Source organism: Branchiostoma lanceolatum, chromosome 18 (genome assembly GCF_035083965.1).
Source record: "Branchiostoma lanceolatum isolate klBraLanc5 chromosome 18, klBraLanc5.hap2, whole genome shotgun sequence".
NCBI classification, from domain to species: Eukaryota; Metazoa; Chordata; class Leptocardii; order Amphioxiformes; family Branchiostomatidae; genus Branchiostoma; species Branchiostoma lanceolatum.
In genome coordinates, this window is record NC_089739.1 from 8135554 (window position 1) to 8154375 (window position 18822).

An 18822-nucleotide genomic window follows, 5' to 3' on the forward strand; every position below is an offset into this window, starting at 1 on the left:
TAAATCTTTAACGTTGGATAACATATATGTAATAAATCTGTTTAACATTTTTTTTCTATTTACCCATTGTTGATAAAAGTTACAAATCTATATTACACCCCTATATAAATCCAAGTCGTATATTCCACTCTCGTCACTTTCAACATCTCGCGAGAACCATCGAGACTTTGTTTAGACGTCCCCACAGGCGATCGGCAAGATGGCGACACAAGTCAATCCCAACATCAAGAAGAAACATTTCATCGGCGTTCCGAGTCCGCTGGGATACGTCCCTGGTCTAGGAAGAGGGTAAGACACCTTCTTAACTATTCTAGACGTTTGCCAGCCAACTTAGGTTGGACTACATTGTGTTTTAGCCGTACGCGAGGCCCATACCTGAGAAGCTCTCTGCTGAAAATATTTTGCATGCGTGAATTTTCTAGAAACTCGAAAAATAGAAGCTTCTCGTATAATTAAATGTTACATGAAAGGCACCTAACCCTTTAAATGTAGTCCAACCAGTATATTGATTTCCAAAAAAGTGCTATTGTTAAACACACGCCAACTTTTGGTGGAGTAAAATATGATTTTGAAACAGTCTTCAGATTTCTCCTCAACCAAGTAAAATTTCCTTCACATCAGTTAACAAGTCAACAGTTAAAACGCCTTCAAAAATGTTGATTAGATGATCCTATATGAAGTAACAACTTTATTCAGAGTCTATAGATTGTTTATGTTTACATGTTTGTTTGTTTGTCCCCCGCAGAGCCACCGGCTTCACCACCAGATCTGATATCGGTCCTGCACGTGATGCCACAGATGTTGTGTAAGTAATCAGAACCTGTAGATTTTTTTCATGGACAAATAGAAGGGGACACATTTTAGCAACTTACAGTAAGTATGGGCAATGGTCTAATGTTGGGAATGAGTGCAAAAGATATCAGTGATGTCAGTGATGGCCGATATCTCGGCCGCTGGACATTACTGGAAGAAGAAGATACGATAGAATATTATAATGACATATGATTTTATCGTATCTGAATCACTGGTAACTCACAACTCAGAACCAGCTTAACTTTGTAGGTGTAGAACCCTGTTTAGAATAGCGAAATGGTAAAATAGTTTAAGGACTGTAAATGCAAGCCTAAGTATGTTTTCTTATTTGACATGAATATGATGATGCAATGCCCCTCTGGGAAAGCCCTGTTAAAAAAAATATTAAAACGCAAAAGCAATGATAATTTAAGGACTGTAGTGCAATGAGGGAAGCCCAAGTATATTTCCTTATTTGCCATGAATGTGACGATGAGATGCTTGTTTGCAGCGATGACCGCCATGCCCCTCCGGGAAAGCGTACGTTCGCCGCGCAGCACGCCGCTCAGAAGGCGAAGAACCAGGAGGAGGAAGAGGAGGAGGAGGATCTGAATGAAATGAACTACGATGAGGTATCCATTGTTTTTTATGTTACTTTGTTTACTTTCTTTCTTGTCTACATTTCCTTTCTAAAAATTGCAAACCAGTACAATCAATGTACTGTAATATTTGCAGTAGGGGTTTTCGCAGTCACCTCTTACTGCGATATTGTGGCGCCGCGAATATGTGTTTTGTATTACTACTGTACCACAGAATTGTTTCAAACGTAACTTAAAACATCACATAAACTGTAGTACACTCAATTAACACAGCAGCTGAACTGTTGTTCTCTGATCTTTTAATAGGTCAACTCGCTAACAATACTCTGACTGACTCCTGTGTGTGCTGAGATTAGTAGTCCACTGTGTTCTGCTGATGCAGTGGTCTGAGATTACCCCCTCGTAATGTGAAATGCAAAGCTAACTGCAAAGATGTACAGTACACAGTAAGAAAGATATCTTTGGATGTCTGTAGTGTAGACAGCTTTGCCAAGCAATGTCTAAAGCCTTGTTGATGTATACTTGTGGCTAATAAGAACATGGTACCCCCAGTTTGCAGGATACGGAGGGAGTCTGTTTGCCAGCGGTCCGTATGAGAAGGATGATGAAGAGGCTGATGCCATCTATGAGGCCATCGACAAGAGGATGGATGAAAAACGCAAAGAGAGGAGGTCAGCATAATTAGGAAATCCCTTGTGGAAGGATACATGAAAGTAGTATGATAGTAGTAGACCTCTTTTTGCTTTATTAACCTTAAATACTTGAACTACCAACTGTGATTGTGCAACTGTGTGTGCCATACGACATCCATAGATTGCTAGAAGGTTACAAGCAAGTTAAGTCACCAAGCAGCAAGCCAAGTCTATTTTAGTCATCCTGCTCCTTTGACCTCTTGCAAGTCCATATGCTTGTGCTTTTTTTACTTGCACCTTTATTTTCTTGATGTACTTGTGGAATAAGAGGCTAGTAGTCATAGATTGTGACCTTAACTTAAGAGTGTGAAAAGTGCTAAAGCCTTTCAAGCTCTTGCTTAATTACTACTCAATTTCTTTCTTTTCAGAGAACAGAGGGAGAGAGAAGAGATCATGAAGTATCGTCAGGAGCGACCCAAGATCCAGCAACAGTTTGTGGACCTAAAGGTAAACTCACCCACACACTCTGGTTTATCATCTGTTGTTCCCGTCTCATAGGGGTAAGATGAGGGATATACCTGTAGCTCAACTGGTAGCAGCTTCACAGTTGAGCTCCTGGTTCCTATTACTTACTGTAAATCACTTTAATATAGCGGCAGAAAAATATAGCGGTTGGGGGAAAATGGAGCACGTCACAGCACTTAATTTTAACGGCGGGAACAAACATTACTGGCTTTAATATTAGTGATCAAATATTAGCGATGATGAAAGTTTAGCTGTTGACTAGTGCTTTTGGAAGGGACGTAAAATGGGGGCCTGGGAGGTGTCTGAAGCATGTTAAAGGTGAAGGACTAGCTAGCAACCCCTCCCAGTAAAATTACTAAAAGTACAACCTGCTACTGAAACAGCAAGGAAACCTGCTGTATCAGTGTATGCTGACTATGTTCCTACAGTATGTGGCACTAGAAGGGTCTGAATGAACGAAAGATCTAGTAATGATTCTTACATTGTTTCATTCCAGCGAAAACTTTCAGACGTGTCAGATGACATGTGGAACAGTATCCCCGAAGTTGGTGATGCTCGAAACAAGAGACAGCGAAATCCCCGCCATGACAAGTAAGAAACAAACAAACACCTCAAATCCTGTTAAACTTGGACTAAGTGACTTTATTTGCATGGGAAAGTGTGTAGTCTTTTCAATAATGTTGGTTGAATAACTCACTTGGTTGCAGTGTTTCCGGCAGACCGCGACTGAGAGGCCGTCCACTTGGGGAGGGCCGTACCGCGAAAATTAATTGACCGTACCGCGAAAATTAATTGACCAGGAAAAGTAACTGAATGTTGTGATCAGATAAGACTTTGTTAATTTTTCAAAATCACTTTGTTACGAAGGTCGCTATAATACTGCTTCAATCGTCACAAAATGCGATCTATATTGACCAGAAAAACGTCTGAAGTGTAAAGGGGTTTTCCCGCCCTGTGGTCACGTGACATCTTGCCGTCAACCAATCAGAGCACAGGTTTTTATGACGCAGACAAATCAGCGCTTAGAACCTTGCATATCAATGAGATTAAAAACATGGCGGACGGCCCGGGACGCGGGCAGGTTGCGACTCGACTTATGTGAATTCATAGCGAAAATTACGATTTATCTACGGTACATATGGAGAATTTTCACGGAAAAACATTCAAAGTAATATATATTGTGTCGAATACGGTCAGAAATGATGGTGAATCGCGGCAAATCACGACGTAGAGGCTGAAATGCACGGGCGAAATTCTTATTTTGTTTACGTTTTTCCTTGTTTTCTTCGATGACTTTCTTCGATTGAGTCTTGAAAAACGGGTTTTTAATGAGATCACCGTATGCCAAAGGCACCGACATCGATTCTTCGCAAGCTTAACAATAGCAACAAACAAAAGAGTGTGAATGTCCAACGATATAGAGCGTCCCCACGCCCGCAGTAACAAAGAAAAACAAAGAAATTATGCCAAACTCTCGTATTTTTTTCCCGATTTCTCGGCATTTAGTTTGTCTTTTTTTTTAAAGAGGACGGCCTATGTCTGAGTTCAGGCCGTCCAAAGCGACATAAGGCCGTCATTTGACGGGAAGACGCCCCTCTGGCGGAAACACTGCTTGGTTGTGTAAAAAGGGTATTTTTATTCATAACATAAAGCCATAATGATCAATCCATGTTTTTTATCTCCTTAATCTAAATGTGTGACTTTCCCCTCAGACTGACTCCCGTGCCGGATACGTTCTTGGCTAAAGCAGCGATGTCAACAGGACATGTCAACACACTGGACCCACGCCAGCAGGTAAACAATACAGGGAATAGCTCAGACTAGGACCAGAAATAGTCATGCCTTTAAGAACCAGAGTTATCAACCAACGATTGATTTGTTCAAAAATTCATATTTTCTTAGAACCATAGTAGAATGGAACTCGTTGTCATCCTCACTAAATAGTTTAAAGAATGGTTGCAATCAGATGTGAAAATACTAGGTGTAACAGGCCGTTCAGTGTAATATAACCAGCTGCTGTCACACCGCGTGCCTGCGAAGCTGGTGTGTTACGCTGAATGGCGGTTATACAGATACAGGTACAGATTATGGTCTCAGTGCCACATGAATTTTGAATGTCTCTCCCTCCCCAACAGATGATGGGTGGGTTCTCAACCCCCTACCCTGGGGGCATGACCCCTGGGGTGAGCACCCCCTGGGGCGCCGCGACAGAGGTGGACTGGAGGAAGATTGGAGAGGCCAGAAACACACTCATGGACATCAAACTCAACCAGGTCAGGAATGGAAACAGAGAGAATAGTTCCCTGTTTGAAGTTTCAAATACCAACATTTTGAAATGCTACTGGATGTACAAAACTTTTCTTGTGTCACTAAAGAGTTGCCAGATGTCTTATGTCTTTTGAAGTCTTAAGTGACCGATTTTCAAATCTGTCATATTTTCAGAAATGTTGGCCAAAATATAGAAAAGTTCACCATATTTTTGTTATGTTGATCTGTTTATTCTAGGTGTCTGATTCAGTGAGTGGACAGACAGTTGTGGATCCCAAGGGTTACCTGACTGATCTACAGTCCATGATTCCTCAGTATGGAGGGGACATCAGGTAATACTGCTGTTTTTATGTACATGTATCACTGCAACAGACAAACCTTTTAGAAGTACATACCACTATTGTTACTAAGACTTCACCTTGACTCGCTTGATGAACAGAATAGTACAGTCATATAGTGCATAGTCAAGTGGTTAGTGACCCTGCCTCTGGACCAAGAGGTCGGGAGTTTGAATCCCGCTCACCCGACATGCACACTGCTGGAAAGGGTTACAGTCCACTTTCCATTGTGCTTGTCAAAGTAAGGGGACTTTCCTGATATAATAAACCTGTAGATACTGTACAAAGTGTCTCTCTTCTCTGTCATGATTATCTTATTAGTAAGCTAAACTGGGGATCAACATCAGTTTTACTTTTCACAGCTTATGCCCTCTCCTGAACGTTGACATACCAATCTTTCGTGTTTCCCTCAGCGATGTGAAGAAAGCACGTCTGCTCCTGAAGTCTGTCCGCGACACCAACCCGAACCACCCCCCGGCGTGGATCGCCTCGGCACGTCTTGAGGAGGTGACAGGGAAGGTGCAGGCGGCGAGGAACATCATCATGAAGGGGACGGAGGTCTGTCAGAAGAGCGAGGATGTTTGGCTGGAGGCCATCAGGCTGCAGGTAAGGGCCTTTGACTTTAATTAGATTCACAATGAGCTTGACGTTTCGTCTATTCTTCCTGTGGTCTATGCCTTCAATACATCAATTCATAATTTGTAAAAGAAAAGTTGACACAACAGAACAATCATACATATGATACGAAAGACACAAAAGTAGAATACAGACTGAGAGTTAAAAGAAATCAAATTTTATTCAATGATCACTATCCTGTCATGTTGTGTAGCATTCCAGTGGTTACGACATTTAACTTTGATTGATGAGTTTTAAAGTTTGAATTTTGATCTTTGACTTTTGTTTCATGATACAAAATAAATCTAGCAACTGGATAGATTCTCAGACAATTCAGATAACACCCACTAGCTTTCATCAGTGACTGTCAAAAAAACATGCACAGCTCCTATTTTACGAGCACTGACCTGCATATGCAAGTGGTATATACATATTTTGAGCCCTGTTATTCATTATTGTGAATTCCCTGCAGCCCACTGACATCGGCCGTGCTGTGGTGACCCAAGCCGTCCGCCAGATCTCCGGATCTGTGCGTCTGTGGATCAAGGCAGCCGAGATTGAGGAGGAGATGAGAGCCAAGAAAAGAATCTTCAGAAAAGGTAACAGACTCGGAATTCATTTCTGGGTATAGATGCACTGATGCACCTGAAATTTAGATGTGTGCACAGCAAAGAAGAAAGTGGAACTTGCCAGCAAAACCTTACTGTCTCTCTTCAGAGCTTTGAGTAATTCCAGGGTACTGTATTTAACATAACAAAATCATCTTCAAACTAGTTAAAGGGAGATCAATTCTTATGATTCTTTGAGGTAAAACAGGATCACCTGAGGTATAGAGGAAGTATTTGTATTTTTTTTCTTAAATTCATCCAAACAGTACTAGTCATTCAATATACTTTTTCAGACTTTGAAGAGTTTTGAACTTCATGTAAGGGGACTTAGTAGAAGTATAAGTATAGAATTTTTCTCAAGCTACTTAGAGGAAGATCAAGGCTTGCTTATAAGGAATTTTTCTTTTAATTCCCCAGCCCTGGAGCACATCCCAAACTCCGTCCGTCTGTGGAAGGCTGCGGTGGAACTCGAGGAGCCTGAGGATGCTAGGATCATGCTGAGTCGCGCCGTGGAGTGCTGCCCGCAGAGCGTCGAACTGTGGCTGGCTCTCGCTAAACTCGAGACCTACGAAAATGCCAGGAAGGTTAGTAATTCATCTAGGCCATAGAGATTCCTTGGATAACATTTTAGTCAATACAGTCAAAGATTGGTACATATTTTCAATGGAGTGTCGAGCTGTAGTTGGCTCTCACTAAACTTGAGACCTATGAAAACGCCAGGAAGGTTGGTACTAGGCCATAGATATCTGTTAGATAACTTTTCAGTCCATCCAGGTATGTCCTCAGCCAAAGCTACATAATTTCTGACCCAAGTGAAGTGAGTACTGCAGCAGAGCATCGAGCTGTGGTTGGCTCTCGTTAAACTCGAGACCTACGAAAATGTCATGAAGGTCCGTACTAGGCCATAGATAACATTTCAATCCATCTCAGTTGTTAAACAAGGCCTATGAAAATGTCCCTAGCCGAAGCTAGTACACATTTTCACCCAAGGGAAGTGAGTTGATTGGCTCTTGTGAAACTGGATACAAATAAACTATTGAACAAACACTTCCAGGTGTTGAACAAGGCGCGTGAGAACATCCCGACCGACCGGGGGATCTGGATTACGGCCGCCAAGCTGGAGGAGGCGCAGAGGAACAACGACAATGTTAACCGAATCGTGGACCGCGCGCTGCAGTCCCTCCGATCCAACATGGTGGAGATCAACCGCGAGCAGTGGATAGAGGATGCAGAGGTGATGGTTTATTTGCATTTCTTAGCAAAAATTCATACTTGGTCGTTTTCTATCCTTTCGTTAACAAATTTAGGGCTGTGAGAAAGGTTAACGTTCAAAGGTTAATTTGATTTATCTGTGCAGGAGTGCAAGAAAGGTTAAAGTTAAAACGTTGATGAAAGTTAGACATCCAGGTAGTAAGATACACCAAAAATAATTACTCAAGCAACTGGATAAAATTTTGAGTTAAAGTTAAATGGTTAATATCTTGTGGTTTTACAGACATGTGAGAAAGGTTAAAGTTCAAAAGTTAACATGATATGTCTGTACATAAGCTCAAAGGTTAGCATGTGTACAGGAGTTTAAAAAGGTTAAAGTTCAAAGGTTAACATGATGTGTCTATGCAGGAGTGCGAAAAGGCAGGCAGCATCATCACCTGTCAATCAATCATCCGGGCTGTCATCGGGGTCGGCGTGGAGGAGGAGGACAGGAAACACACCTGGATGGAGGACGCTGAGAGTGTGAGTAAACAAACAAACAAACAAGTTTAGTAACTCTACTAACTTATGGAACACTTAACATGTGTTGAACTTGAAGGACATGTGTAGAGCAATAAGGAGGATTGAACAAAACTTCAGAAAGCTGGAAAGTTTTCAAAGTCTTTATTTTCTTTTTCCATAAACTAGTAGTCCAAATTCATTCAGACCCTTGTGGCACATAGGGCAGCGAGTTTCCTGGCTGTTTCAGTAGAAGGGTGATTATTTTTACAGGGAGGGGTTGTTAGCCCTTCCCCTTTACCATGCTCGAGGCACCTTCTCAAACGCACGACCCCCATTGTAAGTCCATACGTCAATTCACAAAAATTCAGGGAGCTTCAAGTATTTAAAAGTCTTTATTCCCTCGTAACCAGTGTTGTGTCTTTCCACCCAGTCCACCACCCACAGCGCCATCGAGTGCGCCCGTGCGATCTACGCGCACGCCCTGACCGTGTTCCCCAGCAAGAAGAGCATCTGGCAGCGTGCGGCGTACTTCGAGAAGAACCACGGGACCCGTGAGCAGCTGGAAGCGCTGCTGCAGCGTGCCGTCGCACATTGCCCGAAAGCCGAGGTGTTGTGGCTGATGGGCGCCAAGTCCAAGTGGCTGGCTGGAGATGTGCCCGCGGCCAGGAAGATTCTCTCACTGGCTTTCCAGGTTGGTTTCCTTTCATTTTGGTTTTCTTGGTTTTTAAGCCTGATTCCAAGGGATTGTGGAAAAGAGGTTGATGATGGGTTGGCTGTTAGGGAAACACTTTTTGGAGGGTTTGCTAGCTGGTATATGTATGATAATGATATTGTGCATAATTTAGAACTAGCTATTTAATTGTAAACATTTATAGCAATTTCATGCTATGATCAAAATCAGTTTGTTTGACCCTTGTCCCCCCCCAAATGCAATGAACAATCCCTTGCAGGCTTGTTTTGAGTTATTTATGATCAAATAAGCAAACAAATTAACAAACAAAACTCATCTCTCTCTTTCAGGCCAACCCCAACAGTGAGGAGATCTGGTTGGCTGCCGTGAAACTGGAGTCCGAGAACAACGAGGACGAACGTGCGCGCCGACTGCTCGCTAAGGCCCGTGCTAGTGCACCAACTGCCAGGGTACGTTCTACCTTCTGCAGACACTATAGAGATGTTTGAAAGGTCGATACTGTAGGTGCTAGTATGTAGGTAGGTAGGGGTAGAGATAATTTTTCTACGTACGTCCAAATTTGTGTAGTAGGCTTTCTTGCAAAGATTTTGACTGTCCTATAGACCATTCAATCTGTGATGTGCAAACGCTGTAATCTTTCTTCTAGTAGACTACATTGACTCAAACAATTTTGTTGCATAAACAGTGAGCAATTCTTTAACTTTGTCCTCTCCTCATCGGATGACTGACTAATGGTGTGACGTTTCAGCTAGCATCTACTACATTTCAACGGTGACACAGCAAGATCTGTAGATCCTGTATATGAGAACTGTAACTGTTTTCTTGTGTATCTTATTTCCTGGATGTCTAACCTTCATCAACGATTTCGTGATGTTTCAGGTGTTTATGAAGTCCGTAAAGCTGGAGTGGGTTCTGAAGGAGACACAGAAAGCTAAAGACCTGATCGAGGAGGGGCTGAAGCACTACTCAGACTTCCCCAAACTGTGGATGATGAGGGGGCAGATCCTGGAGCAGGAGGGGAGGACTGACGCTGCCAGGGAGGCTTACAACCAGGGGGTAAGTTAGTTTAAAATTTCATCTGTGTTTGTGAGGGGAAAAAAGAAGTTGTGTAATATCACAAAGGCTCAAGCAATCCTGGAAAAGTCTCCCCAATAACATACACTAACACATGGCTTTATGTTTCCCACAGTTGAAGAAGTGTCCCCACTCTATCTCTCTATGGCTGCTGCTGTCGCAGCTAGAAGAGAAGCTGTGTAACATCACCAAGGCTCGAGCCATCCTGGAGAAGTCTCGTCTGAAGAACCCACAGTGTGCCGAGCTGTGGCTCGAGTCTGTACGCCTAGAGTGGAGGGCTAGCAACAGGCAGATAGCTCAGAGCCTTATGGCTAGAGGTAGGTCAACCCTAGTTGTCCCAAGGCTGTTGTTTGTTGACTAGCTGTACTGTGGCTAGGGTCTGTACGCCTAGAGTGGAGGGCTAGCAACCGGCAGATAGCTCAGAGTCTCATGGCTAGAGGTAGGTTAACCCCTGTTGTGCCAAGGCTGTTGTTTGTTGACTGTCTGTGCTGTGGCTTGTGTCAGTAAGGTTAGAATGCGGGGCTAGCAACCGTCAGATAGCACAACAAAGCCTCATGGCTAGAGATACATTTGTAGGTCAACCCTGGTTAAGCCAAGGCTGCCATCTGTTGTCTATGGAGCAAAATATAAGTTGTGCATTGTGAGATAGTGCAAAATTTAGACAAATTGAAATTAAACAAGCTAGGGGCCTTCAACTTAGACCAGTTGAAACTGAATCAGCTATGCCGCTGGACTATATCATGCAATATTTCTTATCATAGACAAACAAATTCCTATTCCCCCAGCCCTATAGTTTTGTTGATGTCCTTCAACTTTGACGTATTGCCCACTACAATTCGTTTCACTGCGAATGCGCAGTTCAAACCATAAACTGACTCATTGGTCTGTTTTTTCCAGCCAAGCCACTGGACTATATGCAATAAAGAATTGCTATTACACTATTATAAACAAACCCCTGTTCCCACAGCCCTCCAGGAGTGTCCTACAGCAGGCAGACTGTGGGCTGAGGCCATCTTCATGGAGGCCCGTCCGCAGAGGAAGACCAAGAGTGTGGACGCTCTCAAGCGGTGTGAGCATGACGCTCATGTACTGTTGGCTGTGGCAAGGTATGATTCTTGATTCTTCAACTTTTAAATTCAAATTCTTCTACAGTTTTAGAAAGTCTTAGGTTAAAATGGGGTATCTAAGGCTCCTTGAGGGGAAAATTATGGTCAGACTGGTTACAGTTGAAGACTGTGGCCACGTGTGATGTAGTATCCCTCGTCAATCTGAATTTTGTACTTGTCAGAGGATCTGCTCCCCAGGGTAAGGGGCGCATGGTCGGTACAGGGGAGGCAGCACCCCTGTAACCCTCTTAAGATAAAGCCCTGGATCAGATATTACCACAGTCTGCAATGACCTCTGCCCTTTGCAGGCTGTTCTGGAGTGAGCGTAAGGTGAACAAGGCGCGGGAGTGGTTCAACCGCGCCGTGAAGATCGACCCCGACCAGGGCGATGCCTGGGCGTACTTCTACAAGTTTGAGACCCAACATGGCACTGAGGTAAATGCTCCTGTTGTGTAAATCTTCTGCAATGTGGAAATATTTGAAATAGAATTTCCTCATTGATTATGCAAATCAGGATTTTCACAATTAGCATCTGATTATGTAAAGCATCCCATTAAGCTATCTTCATAACAAAAATCATGATGATCCGTTAACCCCTTCTTCAGTAACTCTATCAAAGTCTCCAGCATATGATCCTGTAGTCTAATGAAAAGAGCTGCACTCCTTGGTGCTGAAGTTACTATTATTAAATTGCCCAATCTTAGTTGGGTCTTACTTGACCAATCTTTATTTGTATATGAGGATGCTGTGGATTCATCTATGCACTAAACCTGTTGAGTGAGTGAGTGAGTGAGTGAGTGAGTGAGTGAAGGAAGGAAGGAAGGAAGGAAGGAAGGAAGGAAGGAAGGAAGGAAGGAAGGAAGGAAGGAAGGAAGGAAGGAAGGAAGGAAGGAAGGAAGGAAGGAAGGAAGGAAGGAAGGAAGGAAAAAATGAATTGTGAGAAAGTGCTTTGAGTGGGAAACATTTCACCCATTTCCTCCTTTTCCCACTCTTTTGTTCCCTCCATCCCTCAGGAGCAGCAGGAGGAGGTGAAGAAGCGGTGTAACCAGGCGGAGCCTCATCACGGGGAGCTGTGGTGTGAACTCTCCAAGGACATCAAGAACTGGAGGACAAAAACTGATGAGCTGCTGCCCATGGTGGCCAACAACATCAAGAACATGTTCTAGATTCAGACGGACTCATAAAACACTTTGACCGCAAACGTAGACAGCACTGTAAATTCAAGTAACTTTCTAGGGATTTGATTTCATGTTACATGTAGGGGAGAAGGGGGCTTTGCGGTGGTTCGAGTTGGTAGTTGAAACTCTCCAACAACATCAAGAACATGTTCTAGATTCAGACGGAATTATAAAACACTTTGTTTCATTTTGTGACTGAAACATAGACAGCACTGTAAATTCAAACATATTTACAGGGATTTGATTTTGTGGTAGAAGAGGAAATGGGTTTTTTGCAGCATTTCAAGTTCGAGCTCTCCAAGGATATCGAGAACTGGAGGACAAAAACTGACGAGCTGCTCCCCATGGTGGCCAACAACATCAAGAACATGTTCTAGATTTGTTATTTGATCGGAAACATAGAAGGTTCTGTAAACTCATATGCATGATTCAGTCAGAATCATGAAAACACTTTGCTTCATTTTGTGGCTGTAAACATAGACAGCACTGTAAATTCAAACATATTTGCAGGGATTTGATATTGTGGTAGGAGGGGAAGGAGGTTTTGGCAGTATTTTAAGTTCATGGTTGGAGCTTTATCAAGAAGTGAGCCACAAAAACTGATGAGCTCCTCCACATGGTAGCCAACAACATCAAGAGTATGTTCTAGATTTGCATTCTGTTTCATTTTGTGACCGTAAACGTAGACAATACTGTAAATTCAGATATCTTTGCAGGGATTTGATTTCGTGGTAGGAGGGGAAAGGAGATTTTTGCAATGTTTTTGTTCACGAATGAAACAATTCTGTAGTAGAGTACGGTAGTCATACATTGGAACTGCATATTTGTAGTGTTAAGATATACAGTGGAGAGGTCACTGTGAAAACTGCAGAAATAAAACCACTGGGAATGTATTCAGAGACCGTAACTTTTCTTGTGGGATCAACATGATCATTTAGAGGAGTTTTATTTGTGTGACATTTAGACCAGTACCAGGATAGAGCAGAACGAAAACTACTAGTATAGTAGATCAACATGTCTTTGTTACATGTACATCTACAAAATAATTTAAGATAGAGATTGCTTTAAAGTAATAGCCTACACTAGTGCTGATGTAAATGCCTAAGATAACAAAGAAAAAGGACCATGTACTTATCTTGTAGGTTAGAGTCACAATATTCCTAATTAAATGTATAAAAAAACTACCAGTAGAGATCACAAATATGTTTTTGTTTGGGCAAGATTACAAGATAGGATAACGTTTTCTGTGTGTAGAATAGAAAACAATTTGTGCATGATTTGATAATTCTCAGTCATTAGTACTTACTACTAGAGATAGTGAAAAAAATAAACTAATCAACTGTATGTTAAAGTACATGAACTTTCTTTGATTTTTGAACAAGGAGGTTAAATATATTTTTAACCTCCTTGTTTAGAACTACTGAAGTACAGCCTTTCGTGTAAATGTATTTGTTGTTCTAGAGGTGTGCAAGATTGGACAATGAAAACAAATGTATAGAGCTCTAAAAAAGTGCATTTTTTGTACATGTTACATGATTGCAACGTGTAGTATATAGCACACTGTCGTTAATTGTCATTGAAGGCATAAAAGAATATCTAAGTTATACATTGAAGTTGAATAAAGTCTGTTAGATTATCTAACAGACTTTATTCAACTTCAATGTATAGAGTTGAACGTGAAATAAAGATGTGTGCAAAATGTCAGGCTTGTGCAGAATTTCTTCTTAGTCTGTGATGCGAATTTATAAAGAGGAACTGTGGCAATTTAATGACACCTTGAACAGGAACATCTAGCGATGTCAACACAGGGAACAATGGGTTCTTAATGACACAGTTCCACATATACAGGTGTGTTCACTGGTGCGCAACATGAGGAGTGTTGGGTTATGGAAATCTTTAGATTAGCCATATGCTACGTGTATTGGAGAGACCATGGTGGCAAGGCGTTGGCGTTGAGCATCTTAAAAGTGATGGGGTATTAGTGTCGGAAAGCAAGGACAAGGCTAACCTCCTCAACCAACAGTTTCAGTCTGTCTTCACTACAGAACCTAGTGACGACCCCTTACCCGACATGGGACCTAGCACTTGCCCATCCATGCCAGACATTATAATAGATGAAGACGGTGTTAAGAAGCTATTAATGAACTTAAATCCCCATAAAGCATCTGGACCCGACCATGTACATGCCTACGTACTTAAAGAGCTTAGTGATATAATAAGCCCAATCTTACAGATCATATTTCAGAAAAGTCTCGACTCCGGCACAGTGCCTGAACCCTGGAAGGAAGCGAACATTGCTCCAATTTACAAAAAAGGGGACCGGTATAAAGTAGAAAATTACAGACCAATATCTTTGACTTCAATTTGCTGTAAGCTCATGGAACATATCATTGCTAGCACCATGATGAGCCATTTTGACACCAATGATGTACTGTATGACATGCAACATGGGTTCAGACAAGGCAGGTCCTGCGAAACACAGCTCCTCTCGCTAGTTGACGACCTAGCAGCGAATAGAAATAATGGTATACAAACTGACATGGTGTTGATGGACTTTGCCAAGGCGTTTGATAAGGTACCCCATCGCCGGCTCATTCACAAACTTGAGCACTACGGTGTCAGGGGGAAGCCGTTGGCCTGGATTCAGGCATTCCTCACTGGCAGGACCCAACGTGTCGTGCTAGAGGGGGAATGCTCTGATTCAGTACCAGTGTCCTCCGGTGTCCCCCAGGGCACCGTCCTGGGGCCCATCCTTTTCTTGGCATATATCAACGATCTCCCTAACCATGCTGCACATGCCAAGGTTCGTCTATTTGCGGACGACTGCATACTGCAGATGGCAGTACGGGAGCCACAAGACTGTGTCAACCTACAACATGACATAGACAACATTTGTAGTTGGGAGAAGACATGGCTTATGCAATTTAATCCATCTAAGTGTGAGGTCATGTCCATCCCGGCGTCAAAAACACCCATCTGTTACGACTATACCCTCCATGATACAATAATGAACAAGGTAAGTAAAGCTAAGTATTTAGGGTTAACAATTTCCGCCAACCTTTCCTGGAACTGCCATGTTGACAACGTTGCAGCCAAGGCCAATCGAACCTTAGGAATGCTTCGTAGGAGCCTGCGGATTGCCAGCGTGGAGGCGAAGGGACGTGCTTACATGGCATTAGTCAGGCCGTCTCTGGAGTACGCCTCCACGGTATGGGACCCTCACACTGCCGATCAGGTGAGTAGGGTGGAGGCTGTGCAGCGCAGAGCTGCCAGGTATGCATGCAACAACTACAAACGCACGGCCTCTGTAACAGCTATGATTACTGATCTGGAATGGCAGCCACTTTCCTATCGCCGCAAAACAGCGAGGCTGACCACCATGTTTAAAATCCTTCACAACACCATCTCTGTCCCCCACACCTCTAGTCTCGTCCCAGCAGCTCGATGCTCCCGCCGCACTAATCATGCTTTCAAGCTGCAGACCATCGCGTGTAAGACCAACTACTACAGGCTCTCGTTCTTCCCTCGTACTATCAAGGAGTGGAATGAACTTGAGCCTAGTGTGGCGGAGGCGGAGTCCCTCTCCCAGTTCAAAGCCGAGCTGGGACGGGCTTCGCTGCATTGAGCTGCCGGTCCGTGTATTCACCGAAATACGGGAAATACGCGAAATACACGAAATACACGTCCGAAATACACGAAATACACATGAAGATGGCTGAAATCTACCGAAATACAGTATGATTTGATGTGTTAACATCACAGGTTGCTATATGCCGTCTTGAAATAATAAATTTATAGCCCTGGCGACAAGAAAATGACAGAAAATACTTCGCGATCCCGGCCACGTCCGGTCGCCGCCATCTTTCTTACCATACACCATGATGTTTGTTTTTCAGTGGTGTCTTCTTATGTGTCATTTACACAAAAAGGGTGGTGAAATGTACCGACATACAGTATGATTTGATGAGCAAACATCACAGGTTGCTTTATTTCGGCATAAAATAATATATTTATGGTCCTGGTGACAAGAAAAGGACAGAAAATACTTTGCGACCCCGGCCGGCCGCCGCGTCATCTTTCTTACCATACGCCATGATGTTTGTTGGGTATCAGGACAACTCGGCCCCTACGCCGGGACAACTCGGCACCTTACTTACTGAGCACGTAATATGTGTATGTTTGGAGAAGATTGGTAATGATATCGATCTAGAAGCCTCACTACTATAATTTTAACTTTTTTTTGCTCGGCAGGAATTCTATAGCGCCGGCGTCACTTTGGGGTGCGCCAGTGTCGCCCGCCGAGTCCGACCGAGTTGCCCCGCTAGTCTAAAGCGATACTAAAGACTACTGGCTTACATTACAATATGAAACTACACGACATTAAACTACAAGCATATAATAAACTACTTGGTCTTTGTGAACATGATTTATCTCTAAATAAAGCTCGGTCACAAATCTCATGTTTGCCGACAAACAGCCGTGAACCAACAACACAACCGACACTCGCGGTCCGATTCGTAGGCAAACAAAAAATCCAATACAGCGGTGTCCAACGTTCGTTCATGACTAAACAATCGTCAGAAACTTTCCCTGTATGTGATTTCCTGCTAACTACTGCCCATATGCCATTGTAGAAGCGATAATGTGCAACGGATTGCGCTAACTTTCTCTTCGGGTAGCGTTCATGTAGGAACAAATATGGCGGATCAAGCTATACCATCATCCTTTGCGCGGCAGGAAATACTGTAACCAGTTATGCCAAGGAGGTTATATCAAAACCAGTGATCTCCAGCTTGACAGCGAACTACACTTTTATCATACTATTTGAATGAGAAACGTATGAAATTTAGCCCTGGAAATTTGGTACATCTCCAGCTATATACTAGTACAGTAGTTGACAGCGAACTACACTTTTGTCATTCTATTTGAATGCCAAACGTATGAAAATTGGTGACGTCGCATCTCTTATTAAACCAGTGATCTCCAGCTATATGGTTGACAGCGAACTAACACTTTTTATCCTACTATTCGAATGCCAAATGTATGAAATTTGGCCCGACGCATGGAATTTGGTACGTCGCATCTCTTAACCAGTGATCTCCAGCTATATACTAGTTGGAACTACACTTATATCATACTATTCGAATGCCAAACGTATGAAATTTGGCCCGACGTACGAAATTCGGTTCGTCGCATCTCTTATTAAACCAGTGATCTCCAGCTATATGGTTGACAGCGATCTACACTTCTGTCATACTATTTGAATGCCAAACGTATGAAATTTGGCCCGACGTATGAACTTGGTACGTCCAAACCTCCTTGGTACGTCGCATCTCTTAACGTATGAAAGTGTGCAAGCCATACAAATGCAACGTGATTTTCAAGCCGATTAACACCTTGACACCTTTTCATAGCGCGTCAGCAATCAAGGTGATTTTCTGTACTTTAGCAGGAAATCAATTTATCATTTTGCCCTTTATTGCATGGTGTCACCTTTTTTGCCATGTAAAGACCGATTTGTAAATAATTGTTGCCATTTTTCGTGATATAATTTTTTAATGGATTGTGCCATTTCTGAAATAACTTTGTGACTAGGTTTCTTTACCTTTAACAAGAAATGTAAAGACCCGATTTGTAAATAGTTGGTGCCATTTTTCGTAATATAATTTTTTCATGGATTGTGCCATTTCTGAAATAACTTTGCGACTAGGTTTCTTTACCTTCAACAAGAAATGTTAAGACCCGATTTGTAAATAGTTGTTGCCATTTTTCGTAATATAATTTTTTTAATGGATTGTGCCATTTCTGAAATAACTTTGACTAGGTTTCTTTACCTTCAACAAGAAATGTAAAGACCCGATTTGTAAGTAACTTGCGTACTTTCCATGAATGCTGTTGCCATTTTACGTGATATAGATTTGTGACTTATTTTGCTCTTGCTCTTGGTCTAAATGTCTTTCTTAACATTTTGCATTGTAAATACATTTGTTGATGTTTGCTAATGTACGTTTGCTGTGACTGGACTTCTGTTAGTAACGGTTAGTACGGTATTAACTTAAGTAGGCGAAACAAATGTCTTCGTTCAAAACTTCAAACAAAACAAAACGCGTCAGAACCTGAGGTGTTAGAAAAGAACGAAAGTTGACAATAAGTTTAATATCGAATATATAAAGTTGACAATAAGTTTAATAACAAAAAAACAGAAACACTTGATAACCCAACAACGCATATTTCAACGTGAACGCATTTGGAACAAAGATTATATTAAGTAGGCCTAATGGTCCTTTCTTCCAGTCTCACGGTAAATTTACCTGGAAAAAAAAACGTGTAGAAATGTAAGAAAGTGGCAAAGCTAGGAAGTGGCGAAATTGATGATAACAAGGGAGATTATAGGGAGATAACAGCCTATGACTTATTCAGACGAAAGGAAAACATAACAAACCCCACACATTACGGAACAAGTGGGCAGGAACTTCTCAAACCGTTACCAGCCCTTCCTACGAGCGTATGGGTCGTAGAATTCGGCAAAAAAAGTAATAATTGGCCAGTAGAGTCAGGACCACATCTGTGAAACATCTTGTTTGTAACATAAGACGTTAAATTCTTTATTAGTTTGTTGTCCTGTGTGTAAAATACCACAAATAAGAAATTCAAGTCGCTATAAAATTCCTACAACAAGGTCC

At 42.3% G+C, this 18822-nt stretch overlaps 1 protein-coding gene across 1 annotated transcript; it reads left to right on the plus strand.

Moving 5' to 3' along the window:
• The first annotated feature begins 186 nt into the window (after positions 1-186).
• LOC136423876 (pre-mRNA-processing factor 6-like) lies at positions 187-12565 on the plus strand. The gene is made up of 21 exons (XM_066412254.1): positions 187-288; positions 746-805; positions 1304-1424; positions 1944-2062; positions 2452-2530; positions 3045-3139; positions 4261-4342; positions 4684-4821; positions 5054-5148; positions 5568-5760; positions 6242-6368; positions 6795-6961; positions 7432-7611; positions 7998-8111; positions 8521-8781; positions 9111-9230; positions 9661-9837; positions 9971-10172; positions 10823-10961; positions 11270-11396; positions 11975-12565. The coding sequence occupies exons 1-21, from the start codon at positions 200-202 to the stop codon at positions 12125-12127; spliced, it is 2838 nt and encodes a 945-aa protein (XP_066268351.1). The 5' UTR covers positions 187-199; the 3' UTR covers positions 12128-12565.
• Positions 12566-18822: the final 6257 nt, after the last annotated feature.

Excerpts from the sequence above, each read along its gene's own strand:
- LOC136423876 (XM_066412254.1), top strand. The coding sequence starts at position 200 with ATGGCGACACAAGTCAATCCCAACATCAAGAAGAAACATTTCATCGGC. Across the intron at positions 4,343-4,683 it reads CACTGGACCCACGCCAGCAG|ATGATGGGTGGGTTCTCAAC; the intron begins GTAAACAATACA and ends CCTCCCCAACAG. Across the intron at positions 9,231-9,660 it reads CTAGTGCACCAACTGCCAGG|GTGTTTATGAAGTCCGTAAA; the intron begins GTACGTTCTACC and ends GTGATGTTTCAG.